Raw genomic sequence first — 20288 nt, 5'->3', positions numbered from 1 at the left:
CAGAACGCGACGTTGCGCTCCCGTTCAGAAACACTGCTGTCAGGAGCATGTCTACCCCTTAAGAAGGCGGCGTAATAGACAATGAATGGGATTACTGAATCACTCAGACTGAAGACTCACCTGTTTTCACAACGCCACTGCTTCGCCATACTTTCACCTAGAAACGTCATTTAACCATCAAAACGTAGTGATTTCTCTTGTCGCCGCAGGGATGTATTTTATGTCAGGCTGACATTTACAGTTTTTGATCAGTGAGTCCTCAAAAAAGTGAAAATTCTCCAAATCTGCTCTGCTCACAGTGGGTCATGTGACTAGGCAGAGTGGAGAAGAGGTGAAAAATCCGCCTGAAACTTTCACGATAGAATCGCTCTCACGACCAAACGACAAGTATTAGGAGAATGAAATTTGGTCAGATTGTAAACAATTTTCCTGGGATTCAAATGAATCCAAGTTTGAAGACCTAGCTCTTTCTGAAGTGAAATGACAGGCAGCAGTTTACAGCAAAGTCGCACCCTTCTCTCCATAGGCACCAATGTAAACTGAATCATCTGGCTCATTGAGGGAGACTGCTTTTGAAATCGCTGGCGCTCGGTCATTTCTCACAATATCTGGAAAATAATTACATTTCTGGTTAGCCACAGCCTTCCTCTCGCTCACGGTCATTTTACTTTTCAGCTAGGATTAACGGTTAGCCCGTAATTACCGGCAGAACGCGACGTTGCGCCAGGCTGAGAACCAGGAAGTACTGCAGAGGTGTAACTAACACTTAAAACGGGGCAAGATACGCTTGCCAGTATCAGTCACTGATAGGTGAATGGATTGGGCGCTTGGCTTTGGTGGGCCAGTCGTGTATAGTTGACACTCAGTGACAGCCAATGAAATTGCAGCTTTCCTGACACTGTCCCCAGTGCTGGGTCTCTTCAGGATTGTGTGATTGGAAAAATGAATGAAATCACAGGGGGAGGATTAAATCAGTTTAAACCTCTTTCTATTCTTTTTTTGTGCATGAACTACAGAGAGATTCTCTGGTATATTCATTAATGTATTTTTCCATTTTTTGTCTTTTTTCTTTTTCTTAGTACTACTTACATGTCAGAAATGAAGAACTAAATCGAAAACAAATCAAAGATAAGGGAATGTTTCTTTAAGTGACTAACTTGGTAATCTTCCTCAAAGTTTCAATGACAATATTCTGATTACTGTACATTATACAAACATATAAATGAGAGCTGCAGATGTAACTGAATGAAATGTGTTCTTTATTCACACAGAACAACAGTTCAACTCTTTCACAAACAAATCAAATTGAACAAAGAGCAAAAATTACATATACATATATACAGACACACATGCTAAGCCACCAGCCCACCCTCTCACTCATTTTCGTTTTTCAGCCTCCCACCTCTGCCTTTCCACTTCAAAGAAAGGAGACTCCTGGAACTCTCTCCAGGTCATCTCCTTGTCCATACCCTTATCTTTATAGAAAGAAAAGACTTTTGCTGGGCAGTAGATGTACTTCCCTGCTACTGCAGTGAAGCCAGCGTGGATGTGTGGACTGTCCGGGCCCTGCTTTAGCTCCAGTCTGCAGAACCGGCATTTGCGTGTCCCTGTCGGCTGGGAGTCAGTCCTTTTTCTTTTTTGCTGTACTCTCTCCTCCACCCTTTGTTTTGTTGCCTCCAGTTCACGCTGAAAGAATTCTGTCCGTGCCAAGTCTTTGAAGTCCATTTTTTCATCTGTCAGACCTTCAGCACCATATGTTTTAAAGACCTTAGTGGAACAGTAGAAGTACCTGACCGGGCCCTGTTGGTAGAAGAAATGGACAGAAGAACCGTCATTTTCATACCTGGACTTAGGCTGGCCACAGGACAGGCACTTCTTTGTCTGGGCTTTTTTCCCCGGCTGTTGCTGTGGTTGTTGCTGCTGCTGCTGCTGCTGCTGCTTGGTCATGATACCTTTAACAATTTCCTCTATTGAGTCCTGCGTTAGAGGTGTCTGAACAGGTGGAGGGGGGTTAAAAACAGCAGCTGGCATGGCAACAACTGGCACGCTGGTTGTCTCACTGCCCTCTGTCAGAGAGTGCCAAAGCTGCTGCCTTTCTTCCACCTTCTCTGGGCTGGTGTTAAAAGAGGAGCTGGTGTTCAGCAGCTTACTCAGGTGTTTCATATACTGTGTTATGTGCAGCTTAGTGGTGGGATGGAGCATGCTGTTTGGGTCCTTACAGCTGCTGTGAACTAGAGCAGCATACTCCTGGTCCACCAGCTTCAGCATGTCCTTTTGCCCGCGGTGTTTATTGAGGAGCTCGTCTATGGTCTTTTTCATGGGAGCTGGCCAGCGCTTGTGGTCGAGCACAAACACCCTCCCACCAGTCTTTATAGGTCCAGTGCGGGTTGCAGATGGCGAGGACAGCAGGGGCAGAAGTGGTGGAAATGTGGATCCTAGAAGATAAGAAAAGTACAATATATACATACAATAAATACAGTTGTCACATCTTGTGTTCGTCTCATCATATTTCTAAGAAAGATATTTATAGAAATTAATAGGATTCAATTGTGGGACTGCTGTTCATGCTAGAGGTTTTTTTTCTTCAAATGTTTACCTGGTTCTGTCTGTAGTTTGGGAGTGGTACTTGAAGTCATAAATGGATCAGTCATGTCACCAGATGGACGAGCAGGAAACTGCAACAGCTTGGGTGGGGCCGTGGATGCTGACTGAGGAGGCTCAGGCTGGACAGTCGGCACAGCGCTTTGAGGAGGACCACTCGGGGCAGAGGTAGAGTCCGTCTTGGTCCTGTGCTTTTCCCAGTCCAGAGGAACTGGGCGGCAGCCAGGCTCAGTATATTCCAGGCCAAACTTCTCTCCAGTGTCTCTGCCCCAGCACCTTTTCAGATGCAACATTTAGTGCTGTTATCAAAGCTGGATCAAAGACAGCTGGAAGACGAACACCAGGTTGTTTCAAGTCCACTAGACGCTGGTAGTTCCACCTTGCCACGCCTGTCATCCCCTGTGCTTGAAAGAGCTCCGGGGACACGCGTGTTCCAGTGACCCACTGAGCCTGATGAAAATGGTAACCTTCCTGCTGTGATGTGCCTCTGATGGGGATCCACACAGGAAGTTTAGCCCCTTCACCCTGCACATGGTTGAGCTGCAAGGTCCCCCCATGCCTGTACAAGATCCCTCCTTCCACCTCAGGATCGCTCAGGCAACCTCGCAGCATATGAGTTCGCTGGATCCGCCAGGCTTTCAGCATCGAGGGCTTGAAGAGAGGCACATCATTCGGATCTTTGGCCAGGTAGAAGTGCTGGAACACTCCCTCAACCCTCTTTACAAGCTCCTGAGGCTGTGGGATCTTGGTCCTGCAGTGCTCCCGAATGTGCTGCTTTGTGGGGTTGGCAGGCTGAATGCCACAGAAAGCATAGGCATCTTTCAGCTTCTGCAAGTCCTCCTGGTCCACGATAGAGAAGGCGACAGACAGGAACTGTGCAAAGGAGGCGAAGAGAGGATGATGCTCTGAAACGCACTCACGGAGAAATCTCCTCATGCAATGAAACAAGTCCAGTTTTATTGTTATGTTTGTATTGAAGTGTGTTCTTGATGCACATGTGTTCATTAAGTTGCCAGTCGTGGCCTCAGCAACAATGGTGTCAGTTGTTCGCCACGCTTCCCAGTTGAGATGCTCTCCGGGGCGACACTCTGACACTTTAAACGCTGCACAGCAATCCCTGAAAGTCAAAATAGATAAAGTATATTAATGTCATATCAGTTAGTCTTTGTGTAAAAGGAATCAAAAATTTTCCATCAGTTGTGGAAGTGGAAAAATATGAAACACGACCAAAGATAATTTGTTACCTGTCCACCCACTGGTACTGTGCCTTCTCTATGTCTGCGACACTGTAGCGGTTTGCCAGACCCTCATACAGTGACGTCAGTGACTTCTCTGTCTCTGACTGCACCATGACCCATGAAAGGATCATCCAGTTTTCATTCATCACAGCATATGATGACATGGCGCCCGATGAAAAGGTGACCTTTCTGGCAATTTTGCGGGTGTGGTCTGAGCGAAAAGCCTGTCCAAATGTGCCCTGCAGGAGTTTCTTGATGGCACCTTCCTGGTGTTGGTATTCATGCAGGAGGCAGTCCGTCAGGTAGTGTGAAGACACAGAGATTCCATTCCAGCCGTCTGAATCCTCATATGCCCCAAAAGACTCTGGCTGGGTTTCCTGTCGTATGAACTGGGTGATGGTTCTTTGTCCAGATCTTCCTGCCTCAGCATCCATTATGTTTTGGCAGCTGAGGAGGTAGGCCAAGTGTGCACGTTCATATTTCAAGTGCATCACTTCCATGATCTGCTTTGCCATGTCAGTGGGTGAGTTTCCTGTTCGCCTGAGTTCATCCAACACTGACTTACAGATTGCCTTCTTGTAAGTAAGTTTTGCTGGCAACAGGTTGGTGAACCTCTGCGGAAGTTTTTCCAGCCAGTGAGGGTTGTCAGTGTACCACCTCCTCCGGCACACTTTGCAGCACAGCCTGGATGACAGCAGGTAATATTGTCCAGTGAGGCCAACAATCACTCGAGGTCTTCCGACACCCGCAGAAGTAACTTGAGGATGAGCGCAACCTCCAATACATGGGAGGGCTTCGTTGTGCCTCAGCCTGCCCATTAAATTGTCATTTTCAGGCTTCCATAAAAAAAAAGGATGGAGCTGGAAGTATTTGGGAGATGGAAAGTCTGCAACACTGTCAATTAATTCTGGCTGAGGGGGGAAACGCCACAGTGACACCATCTTCATTAGGTTGCGCACAGGGATGGAGCCCGGCCAGAGACCCATTGCTTCCAGCTCTGTCTTCATCCAGATCCTCTGCTGCTATGAACAGGACCACTGGCTGACATCGTGGTCGTAGGCAGGAGGTTGTGGTGGAGGACAGCTGGAGACAGGTGATGGCTTGGTCGATGGCTGGCCTAATCAGACAGAAATAAACATAGAAAGAAATAATAGGATTTTGAGTGTGACTTGATAAATCTGCAGTAAACAACCGAATCAAAATCATTTGATGACTGACTTTGAGCTCTCTGTGCCGCCGGCTGCTGAAGTGAAGGTTGGCTGGGAACTGCAGACGTCTCAGCAGAAAATGAAAGTTCCTCTGACGCTAAATTGATGAAAGAAACATTTGATTATTATTCACAGCAAGAAAAACATAAGAATTTAACATCGACACTGCAGTCCCTGAATCTCACTGGGCCCTGCCATGTAACTATTATTATGTTCAAAATTGCACACTAGTTGTCTGCTAGCAGTTATCTTTCGTATACATTAACATCATGCTATACTTGATTTATGACAACGAAACACCCTTTAAAGGATTTACAATAGAGAGCGTGACAACATGGAGGTAAAAAGGTCAGGAACACTCTCTCTACATGACACACACCTGTAGCTGTGACAGTGGTGTCTGTTGGTACAGGATCTGCAGTTTCTGGCTGGAGGAACATCAGCTGCTGAGGCAGAGGTACAGGTCTTTTCACAGGCAGAGCAAGAGCTACAGAGAGGGAACGATGGCAAAAAACAACAGGTTATGACAGACATAAGTACAACACAATACAAAGGTTTAAATGGAAAAACAGAATGTTGTGTACTTACTGACTGATTCTGCATCCTTCAGCTCAGTTACCCTGGACTGTGCAGCTGATGGTTTTGCAACAGAAAAAGTCTCATCAGTCATTTGAAAACTGGCAAAGTATAAAAAGCGACGTTAGTAAAAGCAGGCCACACTGCAAATACAAGCATTCGAGTGTTAGTAGCCAAGCCATACGCACTTTTTCCGTTCACTCTCATGAGAAAATAAAGATTGGTACTTACCTTCATCATGACTGGAATCAATTCATAGTCACTAGGACTTTATACAGAAAAGCAGAACACAAACATGACCCGAACATGGTCAATGGAACAGAACAGACAGAACGGTCTCGGTCATGCTTCATGTAGGAGAACAATTCATGGTTCCAGAGTCATCGGTCAGTTAGTAACCTCTTTCTGTTCTCGAAGCCTGACTGCATCTGTTCACTGCTGCCGATGAGGATGTTGGAGCAGCAGCAGCAGCTGTAAGACACAAGACGAAATAAAGAATTAAGTAAAAATCAGTGACAGTTTAAAACTAGATTACTTCTAAAGACTCTTGTTCATTACTACTAATAGGTAATCTAATAGCAAAGGGGCTAAACTATTAGTGAGTCTGAATTATCAATTAGTTAAAATAACAAAAGTTTACTCACAGCTCTGCACGTGTTCCATTGAAGGAGAGATGCTGAGCATTGCTGTTTCCAGCTCTTCATCCTCTTCCATCGCTGCAATGCAAACAGACAAGAGTTCACAATTAGTTTTCTCACTCCCATGGTATCTTCTTGACCAAATAAATGAAAAAACAACACTCACCCATGGCTTGAGCCGGAGCAGGCGGTGTATGTGTCTGACAGGCACTGTGAAGCTTCCGTTGCAGGTACAGCTGGAGCCTGTGCATCTTTGTCCCCTGAGCACAGCGCTGCTTCAGGATGAAGGCTGCATAGCCGTCATCTCTGCTCTCCCAAATCTCCCGCCAGGTGTTGTTGGCATGAGAGCCAAAACCAACCAGCTGGTCATCCTCCGATGATGATGCTGATGATGTCACCACTGGCCTTTTGGACTCAAAGCTGAGAAGAGACCGAACCTCTTCAAAGCTAAGGGCATAAGTGATGAACGAGAGCAGGCTGTCCTTGCTATGACCCTCTGCTGTGAATACTCCTGCAGCCTCCTCTTTTTGCTGAGTCTTTATGAGGTAGATGGTGTACCCGACATCATTCTCAAGGAGCCAACGGAAGGATTTCCCCTTGTACTTCCCAAACTGCAGGATGTATTCTCCACACACCTCTGTCTTGTCCGTAGGGTCCCCTCCTCTCTGACGGACCACACTGACAGCATTTTGCCTGACCAGCTCCTCTTTCAAAGGTGCCGACCTGTCCTGTAGGGACGGGTTGTTCTTTAATAGTTTGGCTGCATCCGTGGGGTCCTGACGAAGATATCCCAGGGGCCCCTTACGGAAGGTTACGGTCACTCTCCCAGGGTAAAATATTACTTTGCGCATTTTAGCTGTCATAAAGGAAATAAAAGAGTCAATCTATGCAGTGGTGGATAAGAGTAGTGAAAGTCAGTACTGTTACATTGCTAAAATATGGCTCATTCACAAGTAAAAGGACTGGTGTTTGAAAATAGTGAAGCAAAAATACAGAGTATTCTTAAAAAAAACTCCTCAGAGTATTAGTTCCTTTTAACTGGTGATGTCACCGTCACCTCTCCGGACTAGGGCTCTACATTTGCCGTATTTGGCTTTGACAATAGTTCAAACACTATCAATTAATCATTAATAACTGATAAGATACAAAACAAGTCTTTTTCCCCACATGGCATAATGAATACTTAAGTACAAGTAAGAGTACAGACTTGGAAATCTACTCATAAAAGCACAAGTATCCCAAAAAACTACATAATTACAGTAATTTGAGTGTTTGTAAGAAATGACTTCCAGCCCTGTATGTGTGCTACAGACAAAGATGCTTTCTATAACAGATGTTGATGTGTAGAGGAAGACTATCCACTGCTGCTTTAAGTTCCTGCCAGCCTGCATGTTTCTGCTGTCAGTTCTGTCACCAATCAGTGGACCTCTGTAGCTGAAACTCTCTGAACAATAGGGGCCATCATGTGACACTGATGTGTGAAGAGGTTCAGAAGAGGCTGTCACAGAACCCGGATTGACCAGTTTCAGTAAAATTCCACTACAGACACAGAAACCGGTCTGACCAGTTTCAGTCAACTTCCAGTACAGTCACGTCCCTACAGTTATCTGCACACTTTAGAGTCACATAAAGCACACATACTGGTAATATGTCTTAATACACAACATGCTTAAAAAATACAACCGTTTTATTGAACAGTCATTTTGTCTTGAACGTATTCAAGGCGCTGGAGCCTATCAAGCGGTAGAAAACGGACGGTTGGATTTGTAATTATTTCATCATACAACACGGTCTCACGGGGATTCGTGAAACTGTCACGTCAGTTTTTGTTTCGGTTTCGTGCGCACCAACACGATGTCGTCATGTTTTTCGTGCCGCTCACCACGAGCGAAACCCGCTGTGGTAATCACATCTGAAAGTGGTTTATACCGGCGGATTCATGACGATTTAAGCTGTCCATCGGCGTTTGCGGCCGCCGCCGCGGCCGCTGCTGTGGCCGGATGTCTGGCGGCGGCCGCAAACGCCAATGGACAGCTTAAATCGTCATGAATCCGCCGAATTTGCATAGGAATTTAAAGAATGTCCGGCGGCCGAAGCGGCGGCCGCAGCGGCGGCCGCAAACGCCAATGGACAGCTTAGATCGTCATGAATCCGCCGGTATAAACCACTTTCAGATGTGATTACCACAGCGGGTTTCGCTCGTGGTGAGCGGCACGAAAAACATGACGACATCGTGTTGGTGCGCACGAAACCGAAACAAAAACTGACGTGACAGTTTCACGAATCCCCGTGAGACCGGGCTGCATCATAACACTGAGGATAAAGCCAACGCGATGTTCAGTGTTAACAGGATGAACGGACATGACGTTCTTTCATCGTAACTCGAGGATGTAAATGAACTGTTATAAACGTAAACCGGCTCATGTGTGTCCAACAGTCACGTTTGTTTACAGTTATTGACTCCTTTTGTCTTCAACATCGTACTAAACATACTCATTTAGCTTCGACAAAAACACAAGCCTCACTATAAAGCGGGTAGAAATATACATAGACCTTCATTCATTCATAGTTTGTGTCATCACTCGGTTTGTCATAAAACTTAACGTTTAACTCAGTCCAAGGAAAGTTGAGCGCAGTCTGTCTCTCCAGCGGCCGGTGTTCAAGATTAACTGGTGATCCGATCAACTGGTGATTCTAGCGTTTCTGAGACAGATGTTTCGTAGGCGTGGCTTTTCAGGACCCCTTACCGACTAACCAGGAAATAAACAATGGAACAACTTCGCTTCTAAAAATGAGATTTCTGCTGTTTTATTCATTTTGGTCCTGACAAAATATCTGGAAATAAGTTGCGTTCTCATCGTAGGAGTCATGCGCTGTCAGGCAACAAGAAAGAAAACTACGTAACCGCGGATGAAACTAGTGCAGCTGTGATCACTGTTTACTGTCAAAACCCGTTAAAGCAGCTGACAGGAGACCAGGACACGGTGCGCACGTCTTTTAATAAGTTCAAACCGTGTGGTAAAATATCCTTTAGTGGTAGTTCAGCATCACATGTTGGCTGTTTTATATCCTTTAGTGGTAGTTTAGCGTCTCATTCTGGTTGTTTTATATTCTTTAGTGGTAGTTTAGCCAAAATGCCAAAATGAGACGCTAAACTACCACTAAAGGACATAAAATAAGCAAAATAAGATAAAAAATTAACTCATAAAGACATAAAATGGCCAGAGTATTACACAAATGATGTATAACGACCAAAATGTCACACAAAGAGCACAAAATTATGAGAAATGTTGAAAATTAAAAGTACAATTTTGAGAATCACCAAGACAGAGAAGTAAAATACACACGTGGACAAAATTGTTGGTACCCCTCAGTTAAAGAAGGAAAAACCCACAATTCTCACTGAAATCACTTGAAACTCACAAAAGTAACAATAAATAAAGATTTATTGAAAATTAAATAATCAAAATCAGCCATCACTTTTGAATTGTTGATTAACATAATTATTTAAAAAAACAAACTAATGAAATAGGGCTGGACAAAAATGATGGTACCCATAACTTAATATTTTGTTGCACAACCTTTTGAGGCAATCACTGCAATTAAACGATTTCTGTATTTGTCAATGAGCGTTCTGCAGCTGTCAACAGGTATTTTGGCCCACTCCTCATGAGCAAACAGCTCCAGTTGTCTCAGGTTTGATGGGTGTCTTCTCCAAATGGCATGTTTCAGCTCCTTCCACATATGTTCAATGGGATTCAGATCTGGGCTCATAGAAGGCCACTTTAGAATAGTCCAACACTTTTCTCTCAGCCATTCTTGGGTGTTTTTGGCTGTGTGTTTTGGATCGTTGTCCTGTTGGAAGACCCATGACCTGCGACTGAGACCAAGCTTTCTGACACTAGGCAGCACATTTCTCTCCAGAATGCCTTGATAGTCTTCAGATTTCATCGTACCTTGCACACTTTCAAGACACCCTGTGCCAGATGCAGCAAAGCAGCCCCAAAACATTACTGAGCCTCCTCCATGTTTCACCGTAGGGACAGTGTTCTTTTCTTCGTATGCTTGGTTTTTGAGTCTATGAACATAGAGTTGATGTGCCTTACCAAAAAGCTCCAGTTTGGTCTCATCTGTCCAAAGGACATTCTCCCAGAAGCTTTGTGGCTTGTCAACATGCATTTTTGCAAATTCCAGTCTCGCTTTTTTATGAGTTTTTTTCAGCAGTGGTGTCCTCCTTGGTCGTCTCCCATGAAGTCCACTTTGGCTCAAACAACGACGAATGGTGCGATCTGACACTGATGTACCTTGGCCTTGGAGTTCACCTTTAATTTCTTTGGAGGTTGCTCTGGGCTCTTTGGATACAATTCCAACGATCCGTCTCTTCAATTTGTCATCAATTTTCCTCTTGCGGCCACGTCCAGGGAGGTTGGCTACTGTCCCGTGGGTCTTGAACTTCTGAATAATATGAGCCACTGTTGTCACAGGAACTTCAAGCTGTTTAGAGATGGTCTTATAGCCTTTACCTTTAAGATGTTTGTCTATAATTTTTTTTCGGATGTCCTGGGACAATTCTCTCCTTCGCTTTCTGTTGTCCATGTTCAGTGTGGTACACACCTTTTCACCAAACAGCAGGGTGACTACTTGTCTCCCTTTAAATAGGCAGACTGACTGATTATGAGTTTGGAAACACCTGTGATGTCAATTAAATGACACACCTGAGTTAATCATGTCACTCTGGTCAAATAGTTTTCAATCTTTTATGGAGGTACCATCATTTTTGTCCAGGCCTGTTTCATTAGTTTGTTTTTTTTAAATAATTATGTTAATCAACAATTCAAAAGTAATGGCTGTTTTTGATTATTTAATTTTCAATAAATTTTTATTTATTGTTACTTTTGTGAGTTTCAAGTGATTTCAGTGAGAATTGTGGGTTTTTCCTTCTTTAACTGAGGGGTACCAACAATTTTGTCCACGTGTGTAAGTGCTTACACCTGCAGAGCATTAGTTAGTATTTAAACCTTAGATTAGCATTCTATCTAGATACAAATATACACTAACAATGAACTTACATGTGCATTTTAAAAGTCATTATGAAGATATCAATGTACCCACTTCTTAATGTCACTCTCCATGCCAGGCCAGTAACAGCGGCTGATTATAGCGCTGTGTGTTTTCTCCCAGCCACAGTGACCCCCAAAATGGCTTTCATGAAATTCATAAACGATGTCATCTGCCTCTTTGGCAGAGCAAACAACTTTTGCCAGGTGATCAGGCTGAGTTTTTTTCCGCCTACGTATGTAGTACAGTTCACCATCTAGTGTGTGAATGTGAAGCACATTTAACATGAAATTACATAGTTTAGAAAGTGTGTTGACAAACTACAAATCCCTATTATACACCTTACCCTTTACCGTGAAGGTTTCAGCTCTTCTTCTGATCACGTATTTGTTTTGCAGTGATGACTTCAGGGTAACGGTTGTTAATTTTCAGGTCAAGGACCTCTTGTGCCATTTTGGGGTCCATTTTTTAAGAGAGATTTTCCTGTGTTGCCCTTTCTTACCACTGGCTACACTAACACCTAACTAACGTAAACTAAACTAAATCCTACGCTTACCCATCTACTAATTTATCTACCTTCAGACTTAACTATAAAACTACCTTCACACTTAGCTATAGATGCCACAAACGCTTAACAGATACACAGACAGACAAATTACAGAACAGACATACAAAACAGTTACAATCACAAAAAGACAATAACACCAGACTCTCAACACACCTTACCTCAGACACTCTCACTTTCAAACAGCCACTCACTCTGTCACAATCAAACTGCAATCACACTATCAGCCACTCTACAACTGCTATAACTCGCTTGATGAAATGCCTGCCTTGTCTAAACTTTCTCCTCACTAAACCCACAAGGTTGTAATGGGTTAACCAACCTTATACAGAGAGAGAGATGTACTCCCCAAATCTCTCCACCTGTGTGCCCACCTGTGTAGCCAAATTTGGCCACACAGGTGTGCCTGTGCCCAGTTAGAGGTGTGCCCACCTGTGTGCCCAGTTTGAGCAAATTGGTTAACTGTGTGCAAGTGCTACTTGAGCACCTGTCTAATTAAATCATTTGAATTTTTTTGATAGTGTCAAATTTTGTTGTGATAAGTATTTACCTCTGTAGGGTTCCATACATGTAGCTACATAAGAATATGTACCTGTGAGTGATACGTTTTGCTTTTATGTGGGATACAATTGTTAATTTTGTTTGTATTTTTTTAATGTCTGGACTTCTGCTTTGTATATTTCTACAGTTGTACAGTTTCATTTAGCAGATGCTTTTATCCAAAGTGACATCTGAGAATACATACAACACAAGCAAGGATCTAGTCAGGAGAAAACAGCCTGGATAAATGCCATTAAAAAAGTTAAAATGTTTAAATAGGACCTTGGTGTCTGCAGGCAGTGCAGAAGGTAATAGGATTGTTACTTCTTTATTTTCAGCAAGTGAAGTACAAAGGTATTCGGTGAAGAAGTGGTTTTTAGTCTTTTTTTTTTGGACTGAGAGAGATTCTGCAGATGAAACTTACTGTAAGAGCCAGTTAATGGGAAATTCATATAAAATCATAATTTAGATTGAAACTGTTTAAAATATGCTTAATTTCATTTTAAGGAATTCAGGATGATTGTTATATTTCATAGAATGAATAACTTAATCAATATAAAAAGAGAGTTTTATTTTGCAACGTAATTTTGGCTTCCACTACGTAATACGTGATTTGGTGTTGCCTTCATGCACGTTACGATTGCAGCTGGAGATGATGGAAGCAACACAGTTTTTTGACCGTCTGTGCCGAGCCTTTTAGTTTTTCTGTAAATGTATTTTTTGAGTTCTTCAAGTAAACATCTTAAAAGAAGACTTGTTTTCAGTCGAGTGATTCAAATACTGGTTGTTAGACAAGCTGCAAAGGTGGTACAACGAACCTTGAAGACAGAGAGTGCCACTACATAAGTCAAAAAACTGCTAACGGAGCCTCACTGCATGGAATAACTGGATAACGCGGCTGAGGAGAAAAGAAGCTTGTGCCTCGCCGAGAGGAATTGGGACTAAAAAGGATAACTCTTTGGAATTCACCTGGAAAGGGTAACGAAAAGGCTTCTTTATCTTTGGATATTATGATGAAAAGACGTTACACTGACGAATGAAGGAGTTCGGACGAAACCGAAAGTAAAAACCTATCGGTAAAATTCCGTGGATCCAGTTTAATCTCCTGAGGCAACACGTGTGCATGTCAGTACTGGATTCGGTCATGTGGAGCTTTTTGTGATGTTGGACAGTTGTTTGCACACAGTTATAGAAGAAAGGCAACCTTGAAGTAAGTGCTTTAAACTTTGTGCCTGCATACTGCACATTAACTCCGCGATATAGGATGGCTGATGGAGATGACACGTGTGGCAGGGATGGATTGGAACAGGGGAGAGCACGCAAGTTAACCCAGAAGGGCATGGAGGAAAAATTACAACGGTTCATAGCGTTGAGGAAACGAACTTTAGCAACTCTAACCAGCCAAATTAAAGTGATAGAGGCACTGAAGTGTGACACTCAAAATGTGGAAAATGTACAGCTTAAGATGGAGTGTGATTTTGCACAGTCTCTAAACGAATTCAATAGGTTCAATAGTGAAGTTTGCAGTCTGTTGTCTGAAGATGAAAAAATTCTTGACCAAAATAGTTGGTATGAGCCTAAAATGGATCAGATAACAGGCTTCATGAAAGCAATTAAAAGATGGCTGGCAGAAGTGCATGGTTCCACAGAGGAGGAAAACTTGCAGTTAGAGGAACCTACTGAACAAGTGACAAATGAACAAGATGCTGTTTTGCCCAGTGACAGTGTTTCACAGATAGGGGTCAGCAATGTTGAAAAGGCTCACTCTCATGTAAGTAACACCTCCAACACATCACGTGTATCATCCACTCGTGCTCGTCAGGAAGCAGAACATGCAGCTCTACTGAAACGCGCGGCTGCGCTGAAGAAAAAACAACAGCTTGAATTTCAAGAAATTCGAATTAGAGCTGAAAAAGAAGAATTAGAATTGGAGACTGCATTAGCTGAAAGCCAAGCAAAGATTCAAGTGCTTAAAGAGTATGAAACGTTGGAAGATGGCAGAAGTAGTCATGTGTCAGTGCGAAAATCAGTAAGTGGGAACATAAAGAAAGAAAGAGTTAGCATGTCGCTACCGCAGCCTGCTACAACGAATGTTCAAGCACCAAGACAAGTGCAGCACTCACAATTACCACAATTATCTCAGCCAGTCTTGAACCAGAGTCCCAGAACACAAACAGGTGATGACATTGTGTCAGTCATGCAAAGACAGAACGTAATTACTGAATTGCTCGTAAAGCAACAGCAGCTTTCACAACTACCGACAAAGGACATTTCTGTGTTCAAAGGTGATGCACTCCAGCTCAAGTCTTTTTTGAGAGCATTTGAACATGCCATAGAGCAGAAAACAGACAATGACCAAGATAAACTATATTTCTTGGAACAGTTTACAGATGGTGAGCCCCAAGAACTCGTGCGTAGTTGCGCTCATATGGCACCAAGCAGGGGCTATAAAGAAGCAAAGCGTCTTCTGCATAAGCATTACGGAGATGAGCTTCGAATTGCCAGTGCCTACATGGAGAAAGCACTGAAATGGCCACAAGTGAAAGCAGATGATGGGAAAGCATTAAATGCTTATGCAATGTTTCTGATAGGATGTCGTAACTCTATGGAAGACATTGAGTTTTTAGAAGAAATGGATAATCCCACCAATCTGCGCTCACTGATATCCAAGCTGCCCTACAAAATGAGAGAACGTTGGCGAACAGAAGCTTTCGACCTCAGGGAGCGACGTGGTCACAGGGCCAAATTTACGGATTTGGTGAACTTCATAGATCGCCAAGCTAAGATCGCGATAGATCCGCTTTTTGGTGATATCTCAGATGTCCGCTCAACCACACCCATAAAGACGAACCAAAAAGGAAAACAGCCTGCAAGGAAGGAGGTTCGTGGAAGCAGTTTTGCAACCAATGTTGTTCCCGAAGCTAAAGAGCCTCAAGAAAGGCCTGCCAAGGTCAAACCTGTCAGCGGTGGTAAAGCGGTGAACGCCTTTGATAAACCGTGTTTGTACTGTCAGCAGTCTCACGCTCTTGCCTCATGCAGTAAGATCAAAGGTCAACCCCATCAAGACCGATTGGAATTTCTGAAATTGAAGGGTCTATGTTTTGCATGTTTGATTCCTGGCCATCTCAGCAAAGCATGTAAACGAAAGGTGGAATGCAAAGAATGTGGACTTAAGCACCCTGACATTCTGCACAAACAGAAGGATGAAAGTCCCGCCTCACAAGGAAAGAATGATGGTTCTAGTCCTAAAGAGGAGCTACCAGCTGAGGTTCCCATCTCACAAGAGTCTTGCGGCCTCACAGGGGCCGGAGAAGCTGAATGTGTGCTGTCGATAGTACCGGTGAAGGTCAAGTCGAAGAATAGTGAGCAGCATGTAGATACATACGCCTTTCTGGACCCAGGGAGCACGGCAACATTCTGCACGGAAGACTTGCAAAAGAAACTGAATGTGAAAGGGAAACCAACAAGGATACTTCTCAGCACTATGGGTCAAGATGCACCGAAAAAACAGAAGCTCATGAACAGTTTTGTTTTATCAGAGCTTGAAGTGTGTGGGTTGGAGGACAGTATGTATGTTGAGTTGCCCAAGGTGTTTACGCACAGTAGCATACCTGTTCATGCTGGAAACATTCCCAAGCAGTCAGATATCCAACAGTGGCGTTATCTTCAGGAAGTAAGCTTGCCAGAGATAGAAGCTGATGTAGGCCTACTTATTGGTGCTAACTGTTCAAAAGCAATGGAGCCCTGGCGCATCATTAACAGTCAAGATGGAGGCCCTTATGCCGTCAAAACAGTTATTGGATGGGTTGTGAATGGACCTATAAGAAAAAATGAAATTGAGAATGAGTCACCTCATACGTCCATGAACAGAATTTCATTGGAGGAGATCGAGAACCTGTTGGTCCAACAGTACAACGCTGACTTCCCGGAACGCAACTATGATGACAAGGAAGAGAGGTCTCAGGAAGACAAACAGTTTTTGCGATTTGTGGGAAAGACAACAGTTTTTGAGAATGGGCATTACTGTATTGGTTTGCCACTCAGGAATGAGAAACTCCAAATGCCTAACAATCGTTGTGTGGCAGAGCAACGCATAGCGTCATTACTCAGGAAATTCAAGAAGAATCCTGAGTTCTTCGAAGATTACAAGGACTTCATGGAAGCAATCATCACCAAGGGCTATGCGGTCCGGGTTCCAACGCACCAACTGACCCGAGAGGACAACAGGGTGTTCTATATACCGCACCATGGAGTCTACCACCCAAAGAAAAAGAAGCTTCGGGTGGTATTTGACTGCACATCCTCCTATCAAGATCGGTGTCTGAACAGTGAGTTGCTCCAGGGGCCCAACTTGACCAACACGTTAGTTGGTGTCCTCCTCAGATTCCGAGAGGGGCCTGTAGCAGTAATGGCAGACAATGAATCAATGTTTTATCAGGTTAAGGTGCCAGAACATGATGCAGACTTACTCCGTTTTCTTTGGTGGCCCAACGGCAGATTGGATGAGCCCATGGAGGAATTCCGGATGGCAGTACACCTTTTTGGAGCCACTTCTTCTCCAAGTGTAGCATCGTATGCACTGAGAAGGACTGCGGAGGATCACAGAGACACTGCATCTCCAGACGCGGTTCAGACAGTCCTGCGCAATTTCTATGTGGATGACTGCCTGAAAAGTGTAGCCACAGAGGATGACACAGTGAAACTGGTCAAGGATCTTCAAGATTTATGCAGCAGTGGAGGGTTCACCTTAACGAAGTGGATGAGCAACTGCAGAAAGGTGTTAATGTCAATCCCTACAGAGCACAGAGCCACTGAAGTCCGAGACCTGGATTTGCGACGCGACACTTTACCAGTGGAAAGGACACTCGGGGTGCAGTGGGACACAGAATTGGATACTTTCACGTACAAAATCAAGCTGCAAGACAGGCCGGTGACCAGAAGAGGCATCTTGTCGATCGTTAATTCCATTTACGATCCGCTGGGCTTTCTGGCACCGGTTATCTTGCCTGCTAAGCTTTTGTTGAAGGATCTCTGCAAAGAACATCTTAGTTGGGATGAAAACACTGATGGAAAGCGCGCTGAAGAGTGGAGTAGATGGCTCAAAGAAGTTACTTACCTTTCCAACTTCCATGTGAGTAGATGTTTGAAACCCACCAACTTTGGATGCACTACTGCAGCACAGTTGCATCATTTTTCGGATGCCTCAGAGCACGCCTACGGCACTGTGTCTTACCTGCTGCTAGAGAATGAGCGTGGCGAGAAACACTGTGCTTTCCTCATGGGAAAATCAAGAGTGTCCCCACTGAAGCGAGTCACGATCCCTAGGCTTGAGTTGACCGCAGCGGTTGTCGCAGTGAAGGTCGACAAGATGTTGCACCAAGAACTGCAAATTCCATTGCAACAATCTGTCTTCTGGACAGACAGCACTACGGTGCTCAGATACATCGACAGTGAAACAGCACGTTTCAAAACTTTTGTTGCTAACAGAGTATCTTTGATCCGAGAAGCAACCAAGCCCTTGCAATGGATGTATGTCAGAACACATGAAAATCCTGCAGATCAAGCCAGCAGAGGCCTGAAGGCAAAGAGTTTAGTCGAAGGAGGAATATGGATAAGAGGACCAGACTTTCTGCTGAATGAAAAGGACTGGCCGGAACAGCCTGTGCGAAGGAAGGAAAGCCTTGAAGAGGACCCGGAGGTCAAGAACACAGTCGCTGTTCACACAGTCAAAGTGGAAGAAAGTGTGGCACCAATGAACCAGCTACTTACCTATTACTCTGATTGGAACAAATTGAAACGATCAGTGGCTTGGATTGTAAAAGTAAAGAATGCTCTGAAGAAACGTAAAGAAGAACGCAAAGAGACGTTAAGAACAATCAGGCAAACCGAAAACGACCCTGAAAAGCAAAGAAAAATGCTAGAACAACATATGAAGAAATCTCAAACCGTAAAGACATCACTCACCTTGGATGATCTGGATGCTGCTGAAGCACATATAATACAGTTCAGTCAAAGACAGCACTTTGAGGCGGAAATCAAGGTCCTGAGAAAAGGAAGTCAACTCAGTCGCAACAGTGTGCTGTGTAAACTGGATCCGATTCTCCAAAATGACACCTTAAGAGTAGGGGGAAGACTTAACAAGTCTGCTATGCCAGAAAGTGCCAAACATCCAGCAATTCTTTCCAAACATAGCAAAGTTGCCACCTTGATCTTGAGGGACATACATCTAAGAACAGGCCACTGTGGACGCAATTATGTGTTGGCAAAAACGAGACAGAAATATTGGATTCCACAAGCCAGTTCTGCAATCAGGAAAATCATCCATCAATGCACAGTGTGCCGTAGGATGACTGGCAAAGTTGGTGAGCAAAAGATGGCGAGCTTACCTGAAGATCGCCTCCTCCCAGACCAACCTCCTTTCACAAACACCGGCGTTGATTACTTCGGCCCGTTTGAGGTAAAACGGGGCCGGGGTACTGTCAAAAGATACGGGGTAATTTTCACCTGTCTCACTCTCCGAGCTGTGCACATCGAAGTTGCTGACAGCCTCGACACGGACTCCTGCATAAACGCCATTCGTCGTTTTATATGTAGGAGAGGTCAAGTTACCACCATGAGGTCAGACAATGGCACGAATTTTGTGGCGACTGAACGAGAACTAAGGAAAGCTGTCCAAGAGTTGGACAGTGACAGAATCGAGAGAACTCTGCAACCAAAGGGAATAAGATGGATATTCAACAGCCCAGCTGCCTCCCATCAAGGTGGGGTTTGGGAAAGGCAAATTCGCACTGTGCGAAGAATCCTCAATTCCTTACTGAAAGAACAGTCAGTGAATGATGACTGTCTCCATACAGTAATGTGTGAAGTCGAAAGTATAATCAATGGCAGGCCACTCACAAGCGTCTCAGATGATGCCAATGATATCGAGCCTTTAACACCAAATCATTTACTGCTTCTGAAGGCGCAGCCAATCCTGCCTCCAGGCATCTTCGGCAAAGATGACACCTACACAAGAAGAAGATGGAGGCAAGTCCAATATCTCGTAGACTTATTGTGGACTCGCTGGACACGCGAGTATATTCCACTTCTTCAGGAGCGACAAAAATGGCTGAAGCCTAGAAGAAACTTCATGGTAGGCGATGTAGTGCTCTTGGTGGATGGTTCCTCCCCTCGCAACTCCTGGGTCATGGGGAAGATAGTTGAAGCTCTACCAGACTATAGTGGAACGGTGAGAAGAGTGAGATTGAAGACCAAGACCAGCACGCTGGAACGACCTGTGAACAAGCTATGCCTGCTTCAAGAAGCTGTGTCAGAAGACTAACGAAGGACAAAAAAAGGACAAGTTGAAATTTGAGGACATTCTTTAGTTTGAGTAGTTTGGCTCTTTAATGTTTTAAGTTTATAATTGCTTAGTTTTCCAGCCTAACCAATTAGGGGCCGGGTAATGTAAGAGCCAGTTAATGGGAAATTCATATAAAATCATAATTTAGATTGAAACTGTTTAAAATATGCTTAATTTCATTTTAAGGAATTCAGGATGATTGTTATATTTCATAGAATGAATAACTTAATCAATATAAAAAGAGAGTTTTATTTTGCAACGTAATTTTGGCTTCCACTACGTAATACGTGATTTGGTGTTGCCTTCATGCACGTTACGATTGCAGCTGGAGATGATGGAAGCAACACAGTTTTTTGACCGTCTGTGCCGAGCCTTTTAGTTTTTCTGTAAATGTATTTTTTGAGTTCTTCAAGTAAACATCTTAAAAGAAGACTTGTTTTCAGTCGAGTGATTCAAATACTGGTTGTTAGACAAGCTGCAAAGGTGGTACAACGAACCTTGAAGACAGAGAGTGCCACTACA

At 43.9% G+C, this 20288-nt stretch overlaps 3 protein-coding genes across 20 annotated transcripts in view; 2 read left to right on the top strand and 1 right to left on the bottom strand.

Annotated features, from left to right (window-relative positions):
• LOC110964353 (NXPE family member 3-like) overlaps positions 1-20288 on the top strand; it is a 238759-nt gene that overhangs the window by 172385 nt on the left and 46086 nt on the right. The window lies entirely within an intron of this gene.
• The window catches only part of LOC127534205 (uncharacterized), a 225397-nt gene that overhangs the window by 165600 nt on the left and 39509 nt on the right, over positions 1-20288 (top strand). The window lies entirely within an intron of this gene.
• On the bottom strand, positions 1243-6382 carry LOC127534199 (defective in tip formation protein A-like). The gene is made up of 7 exons (XM_051948774.1): positions 6268-6382; positions 5636-6094; positions 5427-5534; positions 5058-5144; positions 3846-4956; positions 2597-3718; positions 1243-2435 (listed from the first exon to the last, which is right to left on the bottom strand). The coding sequence occupies exons 6-7, from the start codon at positions 2892-2894 to the stop codon at positions 1378-1380; spliced, it is 1356 nt and encodes a 451-aa protein (XP_051804734.1). The 5' UTR covers positions 2895-3718; positions 3846-4956; positions 5058-5144; positions 5427-5534; positions 5636-6094; positions 6268-6382; the 3' UTR covers positions 1243-1377.

The sequence above is a fragment of the Acanthochromis polyacanthus genome, chromosome 1 (genome assembly GCF_021347895.1).
Source record: "Acanthochromis polyacanthus isolate Apoly-LR-REF ecotype Palm Island chromosome 1, KAUST_Apoly_ChrSc, whole genome shotgun sequence".
In the NCBI taxonomy this organism is placed as follows: Eukaryota; Metazoa; Chordata; class Actinopteri; family Pomacentridae; genus Acanthochromis; species Acanthochromis polyacanthus.
The sequence above is the reverse complement of the archived record's forward strand: the minus strand, read 5'-3'. Positions and strand labels throughout refer to the sequence as shown.

Excerpts from the sequence above, each read along its gene's own strand:
- LOC127534199 (XM_051948774.1), bottom strand. The coding sequence starts at position 2,894 with ATGTTGCATCTGAAAAGGTGCTGGGGCAGAGACACTGGAGAGAAGTTT. Across the intron at positions 2,436-2,596 it reads CAAACTACAGACAGAACCAG|GATCCACATTTCCACCACTT; the intron begins GTAAACATTTGA and ends CTTATCTTCTAG.